The sequence below is a fragment of the Ictidomys tridecemlineatus genome, chromosome 9 (genome assembly GCF_052094955.1).
Source record: "Ictidomys tridecemlineatus isolate mIctTri1 chromosome 9, mIctTri1.hap1, whole genome shotgun sequence".
Classification (NCBI taxonomy): domain Eukaryota; kingdom Metazoa; phylum Chordata; class Mammalia; order Rodentia; family Sciuridae; genus Ictidomys; species Ictidomys tridecemlineatus.
The window spans coordinates 3,249,736-3,271,389 of record NC_135485.1 but is presented as its reverse complement, the minus strand read 5'-3'; the positions used below and the strand labels follow the sequence as shown (position 1 = coordinate 3,271,389).

The 21,654-nt window shown below is 61.9% G+C and overlaps 1 protein-coding gene across 17 annotated transcripts in view; it reads right to left on the bottom strand.

Annotated features, from left to right (window-relative positions):
• The window catches only part of Ablim2 (actin binding LIM protein family member 2), a 135,598-nt gene that overhangs the window by 63,711 nt on the left and 50,233 nt on the right, over nt 1-21,654 (bottom strand). For all 17 annotated transcript variants that reach the window (XM_078020950.1, XM_078020952.1, XM_078020955.1 and 14 more), the window contains exons 4-6: nt 18,075-18,190; nt 11,103-11,229; nt 8,307-8,400 (exon numbers count right to left, since the gene is read on the bottom strand). In XM_078020950.1, coding sequence (XP_077877076.1) covers nt 8,307-8,400; nt 11,103-11,229; nt 18,075-18,190 — 337 coding nt within the window. The remainder of the gene's footprint in view (nt 1-8,306; nt 8,401-11,102; nt 11,230-18,074; nt 18,191-21,654) is intronic.

Here is a 21,654-nt window from a genome sequence, read left to right as displayed (position 1 = left end):
GAGCCACCGCCCCTGAGCACACGCACGCAAGCCATGCCCACGGGCACTCGATCCCCAGACTGGAGGCCCTCGACCCCGGGGTGCAGGTCCAGCCTCAGAGCCACGCCGCCGATCGCCTGGGCAGACATCATGGAGGCACACACGGAAGACGACAAGACAAGGACAGACCCTGTTCTGCCACCGCCAAAGCGAGGCCAAAACTGGTGCACACTGTAAGGGTCGGATGGAACTGCTTTGGGGGAAGGGACTGGACAGGGGCCCGTGGACATCTAGGGCTTGTCATGTTCTCTGTCTGTGTCTGGCTCCTGGTGACATGGGTGTCTCCAGTTTTCAAACATGTATCAAGCTGCACCCTTCCCATTTGAGCGGGTCCTCCTCGTGTGCAAGTCACACGCCGTGTGCGTCACCACAGTGGCTCAAAGAGCTCACCGAAGAGCTCACGGGCCAGACCATTGGGCGAGCACAGGCAAGGCCACAGGAGCCCCGTCTGGCCATGGGTTCCCAGGCTTGACACCAGAAGCATGAGCAAAGAGAAACCAAATGAATTAGAATCCAACGAGATCCAAGACTCTTGTTCATTGGAGGACATTAGCGAACAGTGAAAAGACAAATTTTAGGATAAAATATTTGCAAATCATAACCTGATAAGGGCACAGTGTCCAGGATACCGTATCACTGCCACTCAACAAGAAGACAACCGAACTGAGGCAGGCACATCCCCAAACAGAGACCGAGATATCAACAGGCGCCTGGACGGGGGCCCGGCATCACTGCCATTAGGAATGCAGGTCCAACACCGGGAGGCTGCAGGAGTGACCGCAGGCAGGGACAGCTTGAGGGTGGCGAGGTGTGGGGAAATCACGCCGTGGCAGGGTGAGGTGGTGCAGCTAACGCGGCAGGCCCCGGTGGCCACCACACGGCCACCCGCGGCTTCATCATAGGGACCAGAAATCTACTCCCTGGCCCTGAGGGAAAGTGAAGAGGAGGAAGACGGAAGATGTGACAGATGTCTACCGCAGTGTGACTCAGGTAGCAGAAGGGTCCAGCCCTGGAACACCCGTGGGAGATGGCACAGCGGCAGGAGGGACGCAGCACTGACCCGTGCTGCAGATGGGTGGGCCGTGGGACCCCCGAGGGGGAGAAGCCTGCCACAGATGGCCACGTGAGAGGGGTTCTGACCCCGGGGGCAGAGAGCCACTGTTCCCAGAGTGTAGGTCGAGGTGAGGGCTGTCAGGTGCCCATGTCACACAGAGCAGCCAGCAGCACAGGACCAGGCAGCCAGCGCGCAGACCCCGTCCCCCTCCTCTGCAGGAGGAGCCAGGGACTCCCTCTTCCTGGCCACCGGGAGGACAGGGCAGCCTCCCGAGGCTCACCAGAGCAGCCCCTCCTCCCTGCCCAGCCAAACACAGGACCTGACAAGGCCCTTCCACGCCTTGCCCACCACGCCTGCTGCTGCCCCTGCGTCCTCACAGGGGTCCTGCGGGGTCCAGGGTGGGGAGCTCCAGTGTCCGCCCACCATGCGCTGGCCTCAGGTTCAAGGCTTCAGATCCCTTTTGGAATTTCCAGAACTGAATTCAGACCTCGAAAGAGCCCATCACCACGGTGCAGAGGGAGGGTGAGACTCACGGAGAAGAAAACCAAGATTCGCGCACAGGTCACTCCACCTAAGAGCATTTGATGGCAGGTGGCTCAGAAGCCCCGAGGGCTCTTTGGATGGTGCTGGGAGTTGAGCCCAGGGCTGCGTTACCCTGGCCACATCTCCAGACAAGGTCTCACCACGTTGCTTGGTTGCCAAGTTGCTGAGGATGGCCTTGAACTTCCATCTCCCTGCCTCGGCCTCCCAAGTCACAGGGACTACAGGCGAGTGCCACCGTGCCCAGCCCCACAGGGCTCTTCACCCTGACACCCTGTGGGAGCAACTGTCCCAAAGAAGAGCCTGACTCCTGCTGTGTCCCGCGAGCCCTGGGAGGGGCTGCACCCCTCCGGGACCCTCCGTCACCCTGTGAGCTTCCCCTTGCAGCCCCACCCCTGTGGCTCGGCTCGCCAGAGCATCGCCAGGACCAGGCATGGCCATTGGCTGGACCCTTCCCGCCTTTCTCCCTGCCTCACTCCATCCAGGACAGAGGCTCTGGGAAGCTGGCCATGTCCACTCATCGTCTACTGAGCCACAGGCCAGGGCCATGCCCAGAAGAGATGTCCACTGAAGGTGCTTGGAACAGAGGATGCAGGGCCACCGGTCACTCGTACACAGTCCCTAAGGACAAAGGGTGCTAATGGAGTGCCTTGGGAAGAGCTGAGAAACCCAGGCCACAGGCAGTGTCCACACGTGCCACCCCAAGGACTGCAGCCTGTGCCCTGACATCCCTCAAACACAGGGCCAGGGACACAGCTGTGAACAGTGTGCCAGGGGCCTGGGGCCTCGCTGCACCACAGGTCAGGCATGAAGTGGCACCAGGAGGGAGGCCAGGAGGAGTGCTCGTGTGGGCTGTGTCCACTGCATGTGCTGTGTGCCTGTGCGTGCCCATCTGTGCCTGCTGTGCACCTGTGTCCGTGTGTCCCTGTGTCTCTGCGTGTGTGTGTCTAGGTCTGCTGTCTGTGTGCCTGTGTGTTGTGTCTGTGTGTCTGTCTATGTGTCCCTGTGTCTCTGTGTGTGTGTGTGTCCAGGTCTGCTGTCTGTGTGTCTGTGTTGTGTCTGTGTGTCTGTGTGTCCCTGTGTCTCTGTGTGTGTGTGTCTAGGTCTGCTGTCTGTGTTGTGTCTGTGTGTCTGTCTATGTGTCTGTGTGTCCCTGTGTCTCTGTGTGTGTGTGTGTCCAGGTCTGATGTCTGTGTTGTGTCTGTGTGTCTGTCTGTGTGTCTGTGTGTCCCTGTGTCTGTGTGTGTGTGTGTCTAGGTCTGCTGTCTGTGTGTCTCTGTGTCTGTGTGCCTGTGTTGTGTCTGTGTGTCTGTGTGTCTGTGTGCATGTCTAGGTCTGCTGTCTGTTTGCCTACGTATGTGTCAGTGTGTCTCTGTGTCTGTGTGTTGTGTCTATGTATCTGTATGTCTCTGTGTGTTGTGTCTCTGTGTCTGTGTGTCTCTGTGTGTTGTGTCTGTGTCTCTGTGTCTATGTGTCTCTGTGTGTTGTGTCTGTGTGTCTGTGTGTGTTGTATCTGTGTGTGTTGTGTCTGTGTATCTGTGTCTGTGTTGTGTCTGTGTGTCTGTATATGTTGTGTCTGTGTGTCTGTGTGTTGTGTCTATGTGTCTGTATGTGTTGTGTCTGTGTGTCTGTGTATCTGTGTGACTGTGTGTTGTGTCTGTGTGTCTGTGTGTTGTGTCTGTGTGTCTGTGTGTCTGTGTGACTGTGTGTTGTGTCTGTGTGTCTGTGTGTCTCTGTGTCTGTGTGTCTGTCTCTGTGTTGTGTCTGTGTGTCTGTGTGTCTGTCTCTGTGTTGTGTCTCTGTGTCTGTGTGTCTTGTCTCTGTGTTGTGTCTGTGCGTCTGTGTGTCTGTGTGTCTCTGTGTCTGTATGTCTGTCTCTGTGTTGTGTCTGTGCGTCTGTGTGTCTGTGTGTCTCTGTGTCTGTGTGTCTATCTCTGTTGTGTCTGTGTGTCTGTGTGTCTGTCTCTGTGTTGTGTCTCTGTGTCTGTGTGTCTCTGTGTCTGTATGTCTGTCTCTGTGTTGTGTCTGTGTGTCTGTGTGTCTCTGTGTCTGTGTGTCTGTCTCTGTGTTGTGTCTATGTGTCTGTGTGTCTCTGTGTCTGTGTGTGCAAAATTTGAAAGGATCCCTTCCAGTGCTAAGTGGCCTGGGTGGTGGCATTTGCAGGCGTGATTTGTGTCTGGGCTGATAAGCAGGTTCCCCCGAGCGTGTCTTTAGTTAGACGTCCACTGTAAGATGGGCATGTGGGGAGCTGCCTCGCTGTCCTTGGGAAGCTCTCCGCGGATCGGAAGGACATAGCTTGTTTTCTGCCAATGATAAGTCACACCTGCTTAGGGACAGTGCCCCCAACAAGACAGAGGAGGCCAGCCATGAGCATCCTGGGGTCGCGGAGGTGTGATCCTGGACTGGAGAGAGTGGAAGTGGCCGCCTGACAGGGCGGGGCAGCCTGGGTGGCCCCTCTCTGCAGAGGCCACCCACCCTAAGGACCCAGCCCCCAGCCAGGCAGGGATACTGAGTCCAGCCAGGGAGGGAGGGATGCTGAGTCCAGCCAGGGAGGGACGCTGAGTCCAGCCAAGGAGGGACGCTGAGTCCAGCCAGGGTCTGCAGGAAGGAATGGGGAGGCCAGACGAGGGAGGAAGAAGCCAGGAGGCCCAGGGAGGGGGCATTAACCAGGGGTCCCAGAAGGTCGGGCGCTGGGCGTCATCACCATGGAGACAGAATCAGGTACCCATGCTGCACCAGCAAGCAGGGGCGGGCGCGGCGCTCCAGGGTCGAGGGAAGGCGCCATGAGGAAGAATCCGCCCCCATCTGCTCCCTCCCCGCCCACGGGGGCACCCAGTGGTGCTGAGCACAGAGAGGTGACCTGCCTGAAGGAGCCGGCCCCCCACAGCGCTGACTCCCCTCATTCCACACTCTGCCCTCACCCAGCTGCAGCCTGGGGTCGCCAGGGGCTGTCTCGGCGACGCCACCAGCCAAGGCAGCTCTGCGGGGGCAACGCCAACCCTCCCCGGAGCCACCCAGCTGCAGCCTCTGCCAGCACCAGGGCTGCCCCTCCCACCTGTGCTCTCAGCCAGCCCCCGGGCTCCCTGCTGTCCATCCTAGCCAAGAAGGAGGGGTGCAGATGCCAGCCCCTCCAGACCCCAGACGACCCCAGTGTGGAGCAGCCTCCTTCAGACGGAACCCAGAGACGCAGGACGAGGAGCCTCCATACTCAGGAGGAAGCGAGGAGGCCGGGGGGTGGTGGGGAGGGAACCACCAGATGCACATTTCACGGCCGGCTGCTGGCGCTCGGCGCTCAGGATGGCACTGTGCCCACCACACACAGCCCAGCCAGGACTCCTGTTGCTGGGGGAGCCGGGATGCTCTCCTGCTCGCTCCAAGGACAGGACGGCCAGGGGCACCCACAAGCCTCTTAGGTGGCACAGGGGGGTAACAAGTGTCCCCAGGGGCCTTGGGCCCAATGGAGCCGACCCATGAGCTCACCCCACTGCCCAGCATGGCTCCTGTGAGGCCCCTCCGCCCCTCCACCCCTCCAGGTGCCTGGCCAGGTCTCCTACCTGCACGGTGTCCTGGCACCTCAGCCCAATCCCGTGGCCAGTGCAGAGCCCTCACCCCTCCCCCATCCTCCCAACTCTTATTTTTTTCCAGATCTGTCACTTGCTCCTGCTGCTCTGCAAAAGCCTGCTGTCACCAGCTGGGTGCCAGCCCAGTGGCGGCTCCTTTCTGCGGAGCCCAGCTTGTCTCCGCCTGCAGCTCCCGCCTCGCACCGCCGAGGAGGATGCTCGGAGCTCTGCAGAGCCTGCGGCTCCCCACACCGCCCCGCAGCTCGCCGCCCAGCAGAGGCAAGAACAAAGCAGGTCCTCCCGGGGCCCCTCACCCTCCACTGCTGACAAGGAGGAGCCCAGGCCTGGCAGCACAGGGTCAGAAAACCCAGAGGGCCCCTCGGGACACCAGAGCCCAGATCCCACATGTGGCCCAGGAGTACTTCAGTCCACCCTGAGGGGCCGGCTGGTGGCCTGAGGTCAAGGTCCCTCCCCATCTGTCACCATAGAGCACAGGGAGCTGGGCCACTGCACAGAAGATGCCCCGGCTCCTGACTGTAGCCAGCTCAGGGGCAGCGCTGCTGGGGGAGGCGGGGCAGGCAGGGGGCTCGCCAGGGCCTGACCCTGTCTGGGGCAGGGCTGCTGCCCGATGTCAGGGAGCTGGGCTCCTGCTGTCAGGCTCCTGGACCTGGAGCCACAAGCGAGCCCAGGGTGCACGAGGTGTCACAAGCTGGAGACAGGATTAAGTCCGTGCACAGGCAGAGGCCATGTGGTGGGGAGGTGTCGGGCTCACGTCCAGCTCTGCCTCCTGCCCATAGGGGTCCTGGCCTGGCACACGTGGGGGATTCCCACAGCTGGCTGAGCTCCAGGGCCTCTGCATTTCAGAGAGGGTCAGCCAAGTGAGCCTGGAGGTGCCCAGTGCCCAGGCCACTTGAGAGGAGGTGGGGAAGGCTCAAGGTCCTCAGAGAAGGGGAGCGACAAGGCTGCTGCGGGAGGTCTCCAGGCAGCTGTGGAGGGAGGAAGGAACTGCAGGCCAGGCTGCCCAGCGGGGTCAGCTTTCAATGGGAGACACTGCAGCCACCTGAAAGCCACAGGGGCCGGGAGCCTCGGGTGGGCAGGGGAGGAGGATGGGAGGGTAAGGCCCCAGGGAACTGGGAGGTGCAGGACCCGGCACAGGAGGGGTCCTTGGGGGAGGAGACAGGATGGGTCGTCTGTCCACATCTGGAGGGAAGGAATATTGGCTATGATGGCTGCCCAGGAAGACACTTCCGGAACCCAGGGCAGACAAAATGGCAGTCTCACCACAAGAAGCACTCCCAGGAGACAGCAGGGAGACCCCGAAACCCCAGCAGCCCCAGTGTACGAAGGATGGTTGAAAAGCTAGAACATCGCACAACTCAAAGTGACAAGGGACACTTGGCCCCCAGGAGTTGAAAGCCAGGCTCTTTTGACACAATTTGCAATTGCTTTCCAGAACTTTCCAACTCACAGGTTCGACCCAGCTTCTACATTTCTGTGAATTCCTCTGAAGGAAAATTGGAAATGCAAACAGAACCTTATAACAGAAAACGAGTCCAGCTGCAGCTGCTGTATTTGCAGTGGGACTGGAGGGCGCCCCTGTGGACCCCAGTCAGGAGCCTGGCCAGCCCTGGGGCAGCCGCGTGGCGGGTACGGTGCCGCGTGGTGTTAAAACACGTGCCCTGCGAGGGGGTTGTCAGCATTATGCGACGGGATGGAAGCCAGTCACGGAAGATCTCGAGGCCATCCGCATGGAACGTGGTCAACAGGGGAGCCCGCGGGTGCAGGGGACTGGTGGTCACCGAGGGCTGGCGGCACAGGGAAGGACAGCCGAAGCCTATGGGGCTCTTTTCAAGGTGATGAGAGCATCCAAAATGGGCCTGGCCACCCCGAACGTGCCTGTGCCCAGCTGGACACCCTGAGCCGCACACCTCAGGGGGCGTCACATGTCAACAAAGCTGCCCGAGGTCCGGAACACCAAACGCTCCAGATCACGTTCTAGCCACACGGACATGCGGTACCGGGGACTCTGAGTTGGAAATCACCATGACATAGTATTGCAGTGACGGCTTGATGTCAACCGAATCACAGAAAGAAAACACGAGGAAGGGAACCAGAGACCTGGCCTGGGACACGCTGTGGTGACATTTTCTGTGCTTCCTGCTGTCCTTGGCTTCAGCAAACCTTCTCTATGGAAGGGCGAGTCCTAAATCCATCCTGAGTCCACTCAGCAGAGGGAGACCTCTGTGTGGTGGGCTGCTCCCAGGTGGGTGGGGGAGGGCTGGAGGAAGGAGCAGCTGGAATGAAGGTAGCTGAAGCCCCTGGGCGGTCCTGCCTCATCCCCTGGAGCCCAGAGCCCGGCAGGAACAGGGCACTGGTGGAGAGGCTGGGGAGGACGGCGGCTCAGCTCTGCAGGGCGGGCTCCCGGTCACCTGCTCCCTGCAGCCCCACGCCAGCCCCAGCTCATCCTCTGCCCTGCTCTCGCTGGAACCCCAGGGCTGCCCCTGTGCTTCTCGAGAGGGCTCCCACAGGCCCTGGCCTTGCCCAGGCACTTCTTCTTCCCTGAGCTGGTCATTCCAGGGGCCACTGACCACCATGGGCTGGAGACTCCACCCTCCTGCCAGTATGCAGCACAGAGCCCAGGAGGGGCCGCAGGGTGTGCTGGGCTGGTGATTGGCTGGACGGGGAGTGGAAACCTGGGCTGTACATGTGCCTTTCACACCAGGAACATGCCTCCGCCCGCCACCCAGATCAAAGCACAGCCTGCCAGGCCTGGGAGCGTCCCCTCCTGCAGTCACCATGCAGGCTGCCTGCCCGTGGCCACTCTGCCTCCTGCGGGGACATAGTCCTGCGGAAGGGAGGGGCTCCACACCTGTCTTCAGGGCTCAGTCTCGCTGCCCTCACTCACCTGAGTCCCATGCTGGACAGGAAGGCTGGGCCAGGAGAGCTTAAGGCCTCCCCAGTGGGCCCTGGGCCCTGGCAAGTGGCACCCACGAGGCTCCCCAGGAGGCCTGCGGCAGGTGGGAGTGGAGCCGGGTGTGGAGGTCAGGGCTCATGGAGAGCTGGGTGGGGTGGACGGGCCCGAAGCCCAGCCCTGGCCGCAGGCCGCTGCTTACCTCCAGCACACGCCCCGTGATGTACTTCTCACAGGTGTCGCAGCGGATGCCGAACTTGGCGTGGTAGTCGGTCTCGCAGTAGGGCAGCCCATCCCTGCAGAGAGATGGCGGTCAGGGCGGGCTTGGCCCCCAGGATCCCAGGATGCGACTACCTTCACAAGGGACCCACGCCAAGCAGCAGAGCCTCCCTGGGAGCGTCCCCAGAAGGTCCGGCCGGGTTCTAGCAGGGCATTCCTGTAAGATGACCACGAAGGCCACCCACTGACAGAGCCCCCTTCCTGGGCAAGCTGTGAGGAAGTCCAGTGCTGTGTCCTCCCCTCTGTGCACCGGGCTGTTGGTGGCACGGGAATTCAGTGTGGATGGAGTGGGACCATCGTTCTGGGAGCTGCTCCCAGGGCCGCTTATTCCAACTCTGTTTCTGCTTTAAGTGGGCTACAGGAGAAGAGCCAGTGGGCAGCCGACGTGAGTCCTGGGCCATCTGGGGTCCACTCTGCCCTCATCAGACACAAGCCTTACAGGCAGGGGAGGGATGGCTCAAGGTGGCACTGAGGTTTCCAGGTGGCCATGCTCAGTGTGGGAAGGTGGGACTTGGACTCAACACCAGGCCCCATCTGTGTGACCCTGGGCAAGTCACTTAACCTCCTGAGCCTCAGCTTCCCCATGGAGAAAGGGGAGAAATAATAGTAAGGAGCACTTAAGAGGTCCTGGCCAGCGTCCAGCACTGGGCAGGTACTTGCCCAACAACTGCCAACCAGAGCTGTCCTCTCAGCCACAGGCTGTGGCCCAGGAGGAGTTAGGCATGAAGGTGACTGGGTGGAGGGGCACCTGCCACTCCAAGGTGGGCCCCTCTCCTGCACCACGTTGCTGTTCTTCTGAACTCAGCCTTGCAGCCCAGTGACGAGGGCGCCTCCTCCCTCCACTCCCTGGCCCTCTGCCAGGCCCACCGGTGCTCATGGGGGACATAGCCAGGGCTGCGTCCCTCTGTGATGGCCTGTGCCTGGGCCTCCGTCTCTCGAGGCTGCCGACCTCAGGGACCCATCCGACCCCACAGTGGGTGTGTCTGAGCAAACTCTGCAGGTTCAAAGATGACGTCTCCATGGCAACCCACGCCTCCTCCCCTTCAGTTCCGAGACACGCTGGAGGCTGCTAAGTAACGCCAGCGTGTGGGTGAGCCGGCAGCACTGCACGGGGGTGGCGGCCTGCCCAGGGCTGGGCACTGTCGGCCATTGCACTCAAGGGGCCCTGTGCCTCCCGCTGGTCCACCTCGGGCCCTCCCACCTGCCCTGGATGGAGGCTCAGCTCTGTGAGGGGGCTCTGCCTTAAGACGCTTGACCTGGTGGTCATGGCAGTGTGTGCTGTTGTGAGAGACGGGACAGGCCCGTCCCCCCAGCCAGTCCCCACGGTGATGTCTCGGGATGGGGGCAAGGTCAACCAGGATGTCGGCATGGCTGGCCCGTGGGCCATTTGGATTCCTTGTAGCTGTTCTCCTGTGTGTGTGTGTGTGTGTGTGTGTGTGTGTGTGTGTGTGTGTGCATGCGTGCATGCGCGTGCTCACTTCATTCTATGTCTTGGGTCAAGGGAATTTCCCACTGGTCATTCCACACGCCACTCCTGGCCCCGAGAGCATGAAGAGCTACCACCGACTGGGAGGTGCGGGCAGAGGGCCCTGAGCCCAGGACCGGCCTATCTGCCCTGGGAGGCGCTGTCCTTCACGGGTTGCCCCCGCGCTTTCTCGCCTACACGGTGGGGGGCTGCCTGCTTCAGTTTCCTGGTCCCCAAGTAAAATCGCACCCTGGCCCGGAGGCCTTACTAATGGGCAGCTCCATTCACTACAGCCAGACTCTGGAACCCACCTAGAGCCCTGCAAGATGAAAGGACAAAGACCATGTGGCACATACACACATGGAGTATTACCCGACCTCCAGGAAGAATGAGGTGAGGGCATGGGCAGGTCAACGGCTGGACCTGGAGACTGTCATGCCAAGTCTGGAGGCTCTCATGCCCATCCCAAAAACCAAAGGCCGCGTGTTCTCTCTGATGCGCAGATGCTGACTCACAGGGGGAGGGCAGTTCCCCAGGCTGGACAGGGGGAGTGGGGGACAGAGAGGGGGTGGGGATGGGAGACAGTGGAATGAACTGGACCCCACTCTGTGCTCCTATATGAACACACGACCAGGGTGACCACATCATGTACAACCACAAGAATGGGGAGTTACCTCCAGGATGTGTCCAGGTACACTCTGCTCTCACACGTACGCCTCCTGGCAACTAGCCCCTCCCTGGCCATGAGAGCCCCAGGAGGTGCCCCAGGGCCTAGGTAGAGCCAGGCCCTGCCCCCTAACAACCTAATAGCTCCTTCCCCTAACCCTGTTGGGGGACACTGCCACCAGGGCTGGCAGCCCCAAGGGCCCTGCTCTGCAGAATTCAGGGTGTGTGGCCCTGGAGTCCCAACCCCGACCACCAGGACAGTCCTCCTTTCCTGTTCCTGTGGCCAGCACCTGCTGACCGTGCATTGTGCTCCTGGGTGTCCAGCTTTGGAACATCCAGGTGCCCGGGAGGTGGAGGGCCATGTCTAGGGACAGAGCACGAGGCCTTGACAAACCCATTCCCGACCAGCAGAGGGAGCTGGAGCCTCTGCCACCATTTGAGGAACCAAGGATGGGCCAGGAGCAGCTGGGCTGGGGGACAGGTCAGGTGGGCTGTTTCCTCGCCCCCAGTGGGGAGGTCGCTGCAGGAGGGGGACACGCAGGGCAGCAGCCCATAGCCGGCCCCCATGGCTCCAGCCCGGCCACTTACTTGCTGATGTACTCTGCGTCCAGGAGCTTCCCGCAGGCCTTGCACTTGAAGCAGCCCAAGTGCCAGTGCTTGTCCAGAGCCACCAGGGCCTGGCCGTTTTTGATCTCTGAGCCACAGCCCCCGCAGCCTGAGGGAAGAGCAGAACACAGACGTCCTCATGTGGGGCCCAACACCACCAAGGGTCCTGGACAAGGGTCCTGGAGGTGACCTGGAGGCACCAAGGGCACTCTGGCTGCTCCCAGACCCTGGAGCAGGCCAAAGAAAAAGGGCAGCGGGCAGCCCTGCTGGCTCGAGGGAGGCCCGGCTGCCCTGGCTGATGGAGACGGGACAACGAGGGTGTTCTGGTTCCAGGGCACCCACTGGGGGCCGCAGGGCTGGGAGCAGGGGAGCCAGAGCCGGACATGGGCGTGCCTTCCAGAAGGCCAGAGCCACCTCCACAGCGTCCATGCAGACAGGGGCACGGGGTGGGGGCCTGGCATCTCCCCAGGCCCCTCCCCTGGAGGCAAGATGCTGAGCCCCGGGAGGCAGCGTGCCCCCTGGAGGGAAACGGGCTGCACTGCAGAGGACTGGGCGCCCGGGCAGAGTCTGGCTGTGCACTGAGGTGTGCAAGGTGGGCAGACGGAGCCGCCACGGCCTGAGGGACCCCAGTGCAGGTGGCTCCTGGGCTCAGCTCTTGCCTGTGGGTCCCTCCCAGGAAGCCCCTCCCATCCCCAGCTCCTGCTGCCACAGTCTACGGCGCCTGGCACAGCACGCCCTGCGCAATGTCCCATTCTACCCGGAGACTCTGCCTGGGCCCAGTGGGCTCTGCACTCGCCTCGGGCCTCCTCCCCCTGCAGCCTGACCGGTGGACTCCCATGGTGGCTGCTGCTCTGCACCCTGTGGCCAATGGCCTGGTCGGGGCCCTGGCCGGCCTCCCCGTGTTGCCTTCCCTCCCAGCCAAGCTGCCCAGGTCTCTGCACCTGGCCCCTCACTGCACCAGATGCTCAGGCCTCTCCTCCAGTGAGCTCTCACCTTGGCCCCATGTCACTGTCACTCATATGGCTTATTGAGGACGAGTGGGAGACTCAGCAGGGGGAGCTGGGCAGAGACTGGCAGCATGAGCACACACGGGGAAGGGGGCAGTGCCCAGGGGCGTGTGACTGTGTAGACACGTGTGTGTGTGTGTGTGCAGGTGTGCGTGGGGTGTGTCGTGTGAGCATGTGCACAGCCATAGTGCAGGGGCCCTGGTACCCACAGGGCTTGGTTCCAAGACCCCTGAGGAGACCGAAGTCCACGGTGTTCAAGCCCCTGACGGGTGGCACCCTCCTGTGTGCTGAACACCTGCAGACCACCCGCAACACCTGGTGCGTGACAGTGCCTCGTGGACCACACTGGTGAGAGAAAGGCCCCTAGTGTTGAGCAACAGTGGTTCACGTGGTCTGACCCAGGTGGTTGCCACCGTGGGGTGGAACTAGGCACAGGGCCGAGTGGACACGTGTGTGTGTGCACCTCTGCCTTTGTGTGCAGGTGGGTCTCTGTGTGCAATGTTGTCTCTGTGTGTCTCTGACCACATCTGTGTGTGCTTGTGTGTCTATGCAAACGTGTCTGCAGGTGTGAGTGTGTCTGAGGGGCTCTTGTTTTGTATGTGTGCGTATCTGTGTGAGAGTCTGGCTATACACTGAGGTGTGCAAGGTGGCCTTGGGGTCCTCTGAGGACAGACAGGAGCCACCACGGCCTGAGGGGCCCCAGTGCAGGTGGCTCCTGGGCTCAGCCAGCTGGCTCAACAGGGAAGAATGTGGCTCCAGGTCCAGACAGACTCGGTAATCCTGGCCCACCACTGCAGGGCCACCCTGGGCAGGGGCTCTTCCCCTTGAGGCCTGTTTCCTGGGGGACAGGCTATGATGTTGGCAGTCACTGCCCAGCTCAGATACAGCACAGCTGGCCTGGCACCATGGCTGCCCGGCCCTCAGCTCAGTCAGGGCCAAGCAAGATCCACAGGGCCTGGCGTGCAGTGGGCTCAGGCTGCTTGGCACGAGTTTTGTTATGCCGACAGATATGCTCAGGGCCTGAGTCACTGCTTTGAAGAATAAAGCGAACCCACCCCCACTACACTGCGGCTCAGGCTCTTCCTGAGTCAACGCTCTGCTGCATCCACGTGCAACTTTGGAAACAAGTGAAGAGACTTAACCCAGGACCAGGCCCCGAGGGAGGGGGCTCAGGACACTGGAAGCGCAGGCCAGCCAGGCCTGAGAAGCTCGGGTGAAGGAATGAATGGAGGCAAGGTGGGGGGACCCTGTTCAAGTCCAGGGGCAGCAGAGCTCAGAGCAGACACCTCTCTGGCTGCAGACACATGTGGCCACCGGCATGTTGGTCCAGGGCACGCTGTGGGAGCTCCATGTCAGAGGCTCTCAGCTGGGGTGATTTGTTCTCAGGGAACAATGACAATATCTGGCGACCCCAGGGTGGGGCTCCCGCCATCTAGAGGTAGGGGCTGGGATGTGCTGAGCCTCCTGCTGTGCACAGGGCAGCCCCCCATCACCTGGCCCCAGATGCTCGCTGTGCTAAGGCTGAGGACCCCACGCTGAGCCCTGGTTGGCATTGGTGTGTGATGGGAGAACAGGGAGACTGCACACCAGGCGGCAGTGCGGGGACAGGCAGCCTGGGGCAGGGTGGGGGATGTGGACCCTGAGCCAGGCTGCCGGGCCCAAGCCCAGCTGTGCCCCTCCAGCTGTGGACCACCGGGAAGTCACTTGATCTGGGTCCCAGTGAGAGGAGAACACCCTTGTGGAGTGGCAGCACTAGCCTCCTGCAGGGCAAAGACAGGTGCAGCCCAGGCCCAAAGGACACACCTGGTGAACCACAGATGCCCGTTGGTCCTGCTGCTGAGGCTGGACGGTGCCTGGTGGGGCCCAAGACACCACCCCCTTCCTACTGCACCAGCAGCGTGCCCGCCCCGCCCAACCTCCAGCTCCTGGGGGGCTGCCTCCATTTCTCTTCCTGAGCCCAGTGGAGGGCCCAGAGGCTCTGGGCACATTGGACATGGACCTGACAGCCTGTCCCTCACTCCTCTCTGGCCACCTGGGGGGAGCACTACTATCAATGAGCAGTGAATGTAGAGACCAGGGGGAGAGAGGGACGTCGCCATGGAAACCTCAGCCATCTGCACACATGTGGGGCTCAGCAGGGCTCTGCGTGGCTCTGCCAGGGACAGAACAGCCACATGTGACCTATGCTGCCCCAGGCTCAGCCACACTTCAGCCTGCAGGGCACCCCCAGAGTTGGCCGTCCACCTGCCATGCCCCGGGCCTGGCTCTGCCACCTGGAGCAAGGGGCTGGGGCTGGGCTCTTCCTGATAGGAGCCTTCTAGAACCTTCCAGTTCCTGGTTCCCCTTAAATGGTCTTTCTTCCAGGAGAGGACACAGGGTTCAGGCCCTGGTCCTGCCCGTGAGGGACCAGGATGTGCTGGGTGGTGTCTAGACCCTCGCCTGGGACCTCAGAGGTGGGCTCTGACCCCCACCCCCTCCACCTGTGGCCCCCCAGTCTAGCAGGGTCAAGGTGACGGGGGCTTTGTCCCTGTGTTGGGCCTGAGCTGGAAACAGGGGCCTGCGGAGCCTAAGGCTCATGGTGACTGAGAAGTGACCAGCTGGCCCGAGAACTCCTCTGGCCATGGTGGAGTGAGAGGGGCGGAGCGTGGCTGGCACAGGCCACGTGTGCTCAGGCCCAGCCCTGACGTGCTACGGGTCCTCACCAGACAGGGGCGCCACGGTGACTGCCCACGGTGGGTGCAGGGCCTGGGGAGGAGCAGAGGGGGCCTTGCCTCCAGAGTCATTGTCCCTGACTTCATGGATGGCTGCAGGTGGGCTGTGCCCCATTTCCCAGGGAGCTTGGCACCAGGCCACCCTGCTGGGGAGGGACTGGGGCTCCAGGTCCTGGTCACCACCCTCTTAGAAAGCCAAGCTGCACAGCCTCCCACCAAGGAAGACGCAGGGCTGTAGGTGCCGTAGGTGCCAAGGTCCAGGCGGCACAGACGCACACCTGGAGAGAGGACCCACGGCCCCGTCCTGGGCCTGGCTGCCAGCTCTGCACAGCCCCTTCCTGCCCTTCCACACAACACCCTCCAGCCTGGCTGTGGAGCCCGAGGGTGGAGCCACAGGGCTGGGGTGGCCAAGCCTCAGCCCAGTCCTGGGGCTTCTCAGCGTGGACAGAGCTGCTCCCCATCCTGCCCTGGGTTGAGCCCCTCTAGACCACTGCCCAAACCTCTGCTGGCCCAGCCACCCTACGGCCTAGAGGGGGAAGTGGCTTCATGAATCAGAGGTCTGTGAGGGTGCGTCCACCAGGCAGCAGGCTCAGGCCAGCCCTGGTTGGCCCAGTGGTGGCCTCATGGAGCATTGCCTGTGACCAGCACCTGACCAGACCTGGACAGAGCAGGGCTCCCAGGACAGGGACACCCTTCTCGGGGCATCACGGGGAACTGCCCCTCCCCAGGAGAAAGCCCCGTGTTCCCCTGTTGCTAAGCAACAGGCTCAGGACCACGGATTCGGGCCTGCCTCTACCCAGCCCGCCACTCTGCCCTCCCCACGAGGGCACAGAACGGCAGCCGGGGGGCTTTTCTCCCCTCAGAACGCTGCCTGGTCAGACTCGCCCCTACATTCAGGACTGCCCTGGCCCTCGCTCACTCAGTTACCTCCGACACACCACGGAACACCTTGGCGTGGCCACCCGGGTCCCGTCTCCCAGGCGCCACCCCACCCTCGCCCCCACAGCAGCCCGTCCCCCCACATCGTCTGGTGGTGCCCATGTGTCCGCAGGTTCCCAGGCTTGGTGACCTTCCTTTGTGCCCATTGCTGTGGCTTCAATATTGGCGACTACCAGGTCCCCAGGGCCACAGGGTTAAGAGGCGTGGACCTTGGGAGGTGAGGGCCTGCTGTGGGGAGTGGGACTGGCATTGGGCAAAGGGCTGCAGCCTGGAGGGACCTCGCCCTTGGCCCCGGGAAGCAGAGCAGCCCTGCCAGACGCCAGGGCTTGCGCTTGGCCTCCGCGACCCGAGAGGGAGTTTTGCTCTTTGTAGATTCCCAGCCTCAGGCAGTGTGTCACAGCAGCACAAATGCACTAAGACGCCATCCACTGGAGTTCTGCCTGCGTCCCACAGGTCAGAACTGAGGCCACTTCCTGGGAGACCGCTGGCCACAGAGAGCCGAGACCACGTGCCCTGGAGTTAAAGGCCTTACCCGCAACCTCAGGCCCTCAGTCCTGGCGGCATGCCCACACCTGGAGGCGGGAAGTCTCCCTGCAGGGCCCTCTGGGGCAAGAGGCAAGGGACCCTTCAGATGACAATACAGGAGCCCGGGACTGTGATTCTGATTCTAGGTTCAGAAGAGGGAAAGTTCAGTGTTCTTCCATGAGCGGGGGAAGGAGCAGGTTTTATTATCAGACCACCCTGGGGGCCAGGGGAGCGTGTGTTTTGAAATTGCACAGTTGGTTGGGTGTGGTGGTGCACACCTCTAATCCCAGTGCCTCAGGAGGCTGAGGCAGGATGATGTGAGTTTGAGGCCAGCCTCAGCAACTTAGTGAGGCCCTAAGCAGCTTAGCAAGACATTGTCTCAAAATAAAAACTAAAAAGTGATGGGATATGGCTTAGTGGTGAAGCACCCCTGGGTTCAATCCCCAGTATTATATAAAGGGAAAAAAAGGAAAAATAAATGGTTGATATTTTACAATGAATTTGCTCTTAGGAAGGTTGTTGTTCGCCCTGAGTGCAGGAATCCTTCACGCCAATAACTTTCTCCAATAACATTTTTTAAATTTAAAAAAAAATTTTTAGTAGTAGATGAACACAATACCTATATTTATTTTATGTGGTGCTGAGGATGGAACCCAGCGCCTCACACATACAAGGCGAGCGCTCTGCCACTGAGCCCCAGCCCCAGCCCCAATAACATTTTTTTTAAAAAAATCTCAAAGTAACCCTGAAAACAGTGGTCTGTGGCTGGGTCTTCCCTCTTGCTTTGGCTGCCAGGAAGCACTGGACCAACAGTTCAGACGAACACCCTCCTTTTAAGGCTTTGCCCAGATCTTTTGACTTCTATTTGGTTTAGTCATAATGTTCCTGTCCATGAAGACAGTCTGGAAAGCTCCACCCTCCAGGCCCAGCTGGAGAGAAACTTCTGAATGGAGCAGTGTCTGAGCGAGCCCCAGAGCATCAAGCGCACCCCGCCGGGGAAGGACTCCTGGCCTCTGGGTGAAACCGGGAGGCGGGGCGCGGTGGCCTCTGCAGGCTCCACCCAGCAGGGCGCTGGGGAGACAGGGTTGGGGCAAGGCGGGAGGTGGGCGTGGGGGCTGCCTCTGGGAATCCAGAGAAGGCCCCCCTGGGTCCCCATCCCGAGATGTGGCCCTGCCTTGGGGACACCACTGTGACCACAGTCCCAGGCTGGGCTCAGAACTCTGCTTCTTTAGCGGGGGCCTGCAGCAACATGGCACGGGCTGGGTGCCCTGTCCCCTGGTGCCTTGGTCCCTCCCAGGCCCGTCCTGCTTCTTGCCCCAGAAGACCATCCAGGCTGCGAGAGGCCACCTCACTCCACCCCGTCTGCACTCTGTGACACCGCTGGCACTTGTCTCTTTACGGTGATGACCGCCTGCCTCCTCACTCAGGAGGGATGTATTGAGCACTCACTGCATACGCGCCTGGCCCAGTCTGGGTGGACTGGGGACCTGAGAGCCCTGGAAGCCAGGGCAGGAGGGGAGCTGGGCTGAAGGCTGCCGGGGAGGACGAGGAGGAGGCCGGGAAGGCCTCCTGCAGGAGGGGGCTGGAGGCACCCGGGAGGGCAGAGCCGGGCACAGGCTGGGTGGCAGCAGGGCCTGGGCTTCCCAGCCTGGTGCTGCCCCACAGGTGCCCACCGCTGCCCACTGCGGCTACTCACGTGCTGGGTCCCTGTGTGGCCCAGCCTGTCCCCCTGTCACAGAGGCCACCCCTGTGTGCCCCGAGTGTCCACTTACTCCGGAGGCCCTGGGACAGGTGCACGCTGCTGCCCAGCGCCGTGGGCAGGGAGCACTTCTGGCACACACATTCCTTGCCGTTGAAGGTGACTCGGTCCCCGGGGGGAAAGGGGAGCCTGAAACAAGAGAGCCCGTTACTGCCCAGGCCCCCTCCTGCCCGTCTGTCCAGGAGAGCTGTGCCCGGAGCATGGCAGGCGCCACAGGCCGCGGACGCAGGGCCCCTCCTCCAGGCACCATAGTGTCCCCGTGGGGGGCTCAGGTACCGCTGACACGTTTCCACGTCTGCATGAACAGGGAGGGCGGAGCTGCCCACGCCCTGAAGAGGGCTGGCTGGGTCAGCCCACTTGGACCTCTGGGCTCCGTGGCCACCCAGGAAGCACCGGACCTGAGCCCATGCTGGGTGCCCGCCCCCTCCTGTGGGCTGTGGCCTGGCCCTGTCCCCTGCCTCCGCCTCACCAGCTCCAGCCCAGCCACCCCGGCGGCCACGGGGACGTTTGGGAAGCACAAGATGCCACAGTCCCCGCTCTGTGGGGCTGACGTTCATTCAGCAGGTGTGTCTTGGGTCCTCATTCAGCTCGTCCCTGTCCTTGGGGACCGCGTTCACGTGTGGCTGGGCCGGGCCACGGTCCACAGCCCCCTCACCTCCTCCGCTACCCTGAAGCCCCTGCGCTCATCCTCCCATCAGAGCTGTGCTCGCCCCGGGTTCCTTGAAGTCCCCCCGGGAATAGGGACTTGGGACTGAGTGATCTGTGGGAGTCTGTAGCTGTGGAACCTAGAACAAGTTACTCAACATCTCTGTGCTCGTTTTTCATCTGCAAAATGGAACTAACACAACCCGTTACAGCCATCCCGCCAACAGCCCATCGGCTGACGTCGGTGGGCAGCGCTGGCCGTGGCTGGCCTGGGGGGGGGCTGGATGCAGGGCAGCTGCTCCTACAAACGTGGGTCACTGATGAGACGCGTCCTGTGGGTGCACGCCCACCTGGCCCCGGGGAACACCCACGGCCCCATGGCCTGCTGCCCCTCATGCTGCATCCCTGGACCTCCCTGCCCAGGAGCCGCACAGCGCCCCTTGCTGGACACGCGTGTCCTGCTCCTCACCACTGGCAGTGACCAGCGCGTGTATTCCCTGCTGTCTTCTGACTTGGCGCCTCGTCAGCCTTCCAGGGCAGGTGGCGGCAGCGCCCCCCAGGGCCCGGGGTCTAGAAGGCCTTTATGTGGCCTCCGTCTTACGTGGGTGCCCCTGTGGGTGCCACCCGTGGTGCCATCTCTGGGTGCCCCTGTGGGTGCTGTCTGTGGGTGCCATCTGTGGTGTCATCTGTGGGTGCCCCTGTGGGAGCCGTCTGTGGGTGCTGTCTGTGGGTGCCATCTGTGGGTGCCGTCTGTGGGTGTCATCTGTGGGTGCCCCTGTGGGTGCCATCTGTGGTGTCATCTGTGGGAGCCGTCTGTGGGTGCCACCTGTGGGTGCCGTCTGTGGGTGCCACCTGTGGGTGCCGTCGGTGGGTACCATCTGTGGTGCTGTCTGTGGGAGCCCCTGTGGGTGCCGTCTGTGTGTACCATCTGTGGGTGCCACCTGTGGATGCCGTCTGTGGATGCCTCTGTGGGAGCCGTCTGTGGGTGCCATCTGTGGGTACCACCTGTGGGTGCCATCTGTGAGTGCCACCTGTGGGTGCCTCTGTGGTTGCCTCTGTGGGTGCCGTCTGTGGGTGCCATCTGTGGGTACCACCTGTGGGTGCCATCTGTGAGTGCCACCTGTGGGTGCCTCTGTGGATGCCTCTGTGGGTGCCGTCTGTGGGTGCCATCTGTGGGTACCACCTGTGGGTGCCACCTGTGGGTGCCTCTGTGGATGCCATCTGTGGGTACCACCTGTGGGTGCCATCTGTGAGTGCCACCTGTGGGTGCCTCTGTGGATGCCTCTGTGGGTGCTGTCTGTGGGTGCCGTCTGTGGGTGCCATCTGTGGGAGCCATCTGTGGATGCCTCTGTGGGTGCCACCTGTGGGTGCCTCTGTGGAAGCCTCTGTGGATGCCTCTGTGGGAGCCACCTGTGGGTGCCATCTGTGGGTGCCACCTATGGGTGACTCTGTGGGTGCCATCTGTGGTGCCATCTGTGAGTGCCATCTGTGGGTGCCGTCTGTGGGTGCTGTCTATGGTGCCGTCTGTAGATGCCATCTGTGGGTGTTATCTATGGTGCCGTCTGTGGGTGCTGTCTGTGGGTGCCGTCTTTCTTGGCCCTCGCTGTATCCACACACCACACGATGCACAAGTCCACGGGTTTTGGTGGGTTCCCAGCTGGTGGCACCACCACGGCCAACTCCGGGATGCCCCAGGGTCCACGGGAGCAGCCGGGCCCTCCCTGCCTCCTTGGCTCCAGCTGGACTGCAGTTCCCAGCTTCTCTCCTCCTCTCAGTGGACCCGTCCACCCTGTTTCTGGCCTGCGCACCTGCCACTGGGGTCTGTTGCACCTCTGTGGACTGGGGAGGCCCCTCTTGTCACAGCTATGATTCTTGGTGGCCAACGTGGCTGTGAGGACGTGGTAGGTCTGGGGTTTGTCCTGTTTTGGGCACTTTGTGATCCTTGGGTTTGTGGTTCTCATCAATTTGGAAATTTTTCATCTATTATTTCTGCAAGTGCACTCTGGCCTCCCGCCCACCTGGGTGGATGGGCAGAGGGACCGGCAGGCAGGGGCGGGAGAGTCCGTCCCCTCCCTTCACCGGCTCTTTCCTGGCCCGGGTCTTCTTCTCTCTGAGCTGAGTCCAGAGCCCTCGGCTGATCTGTGCCACCAAACTTCCTCTGTCCTCCTGACCCTCTGCTGGTTCCTCCCGGGGGTTTCATTTCAGGAACTGTGTCCTCACGTCTGCCCCCCCTGGCCGCTTCTCGTCCCCCCACCCCGGCCCTCCTGCATCTGTCCGCCCTTGCATTCCCACACCGATGGTATAGAGTCGTGGTCCAGGGCACACCACACTGTCCTGTGGGGTCTGCTCCCTGGGTGTCTCCTTCTGGGGAGGTCACATGTTCTAGTTTCTTAGGACCAGTGCATTTTGGGGTGCTGGACATCCCAGATTCTGGTTTTGTGGGCTGGGTCTCATTTTCCTGCAGAGTGGGGGGCGCTGGCCGGGTAGGCCTGTCCACCTCAAGACCAGCACGATCCTCTGAGGCGGCCCTTGGTGGGGGATGGCCGTAGTCTTCCTTCAGGGCTATTTCAGTCACACTGGTAAGTCCTGAGGTCCCTGCTGTGTCTTGGGGTTCAGCAGCTTAGAACTGGGACTTGCTGGGCCAGCAGCCACCTGGTCACTCTCTGCCCACCTCAGGCCACTCCCTCTGTGTGTCCATGGCTTGGTATTTGGCCCAAGCCTCAGAGGCGTCCTCCACAGACCTCAGGCGGCCACATGCTATGCTCTCCCCACTGCCCCGTCTCCCCGGTCCTCACCCAGAGGACTCCACGCTCTGCCCAGCTTCAAAAGGCTGCTGGGCCACGACCGGGCAGATGCCACCTCACCCCCACGCCCGCCTGCTCTGGTGGCTGAAGCCAGCAGATGGACAGGGTTTGGTTCCACCTTCTGCTTGTTTAGGTGGGTGAGGA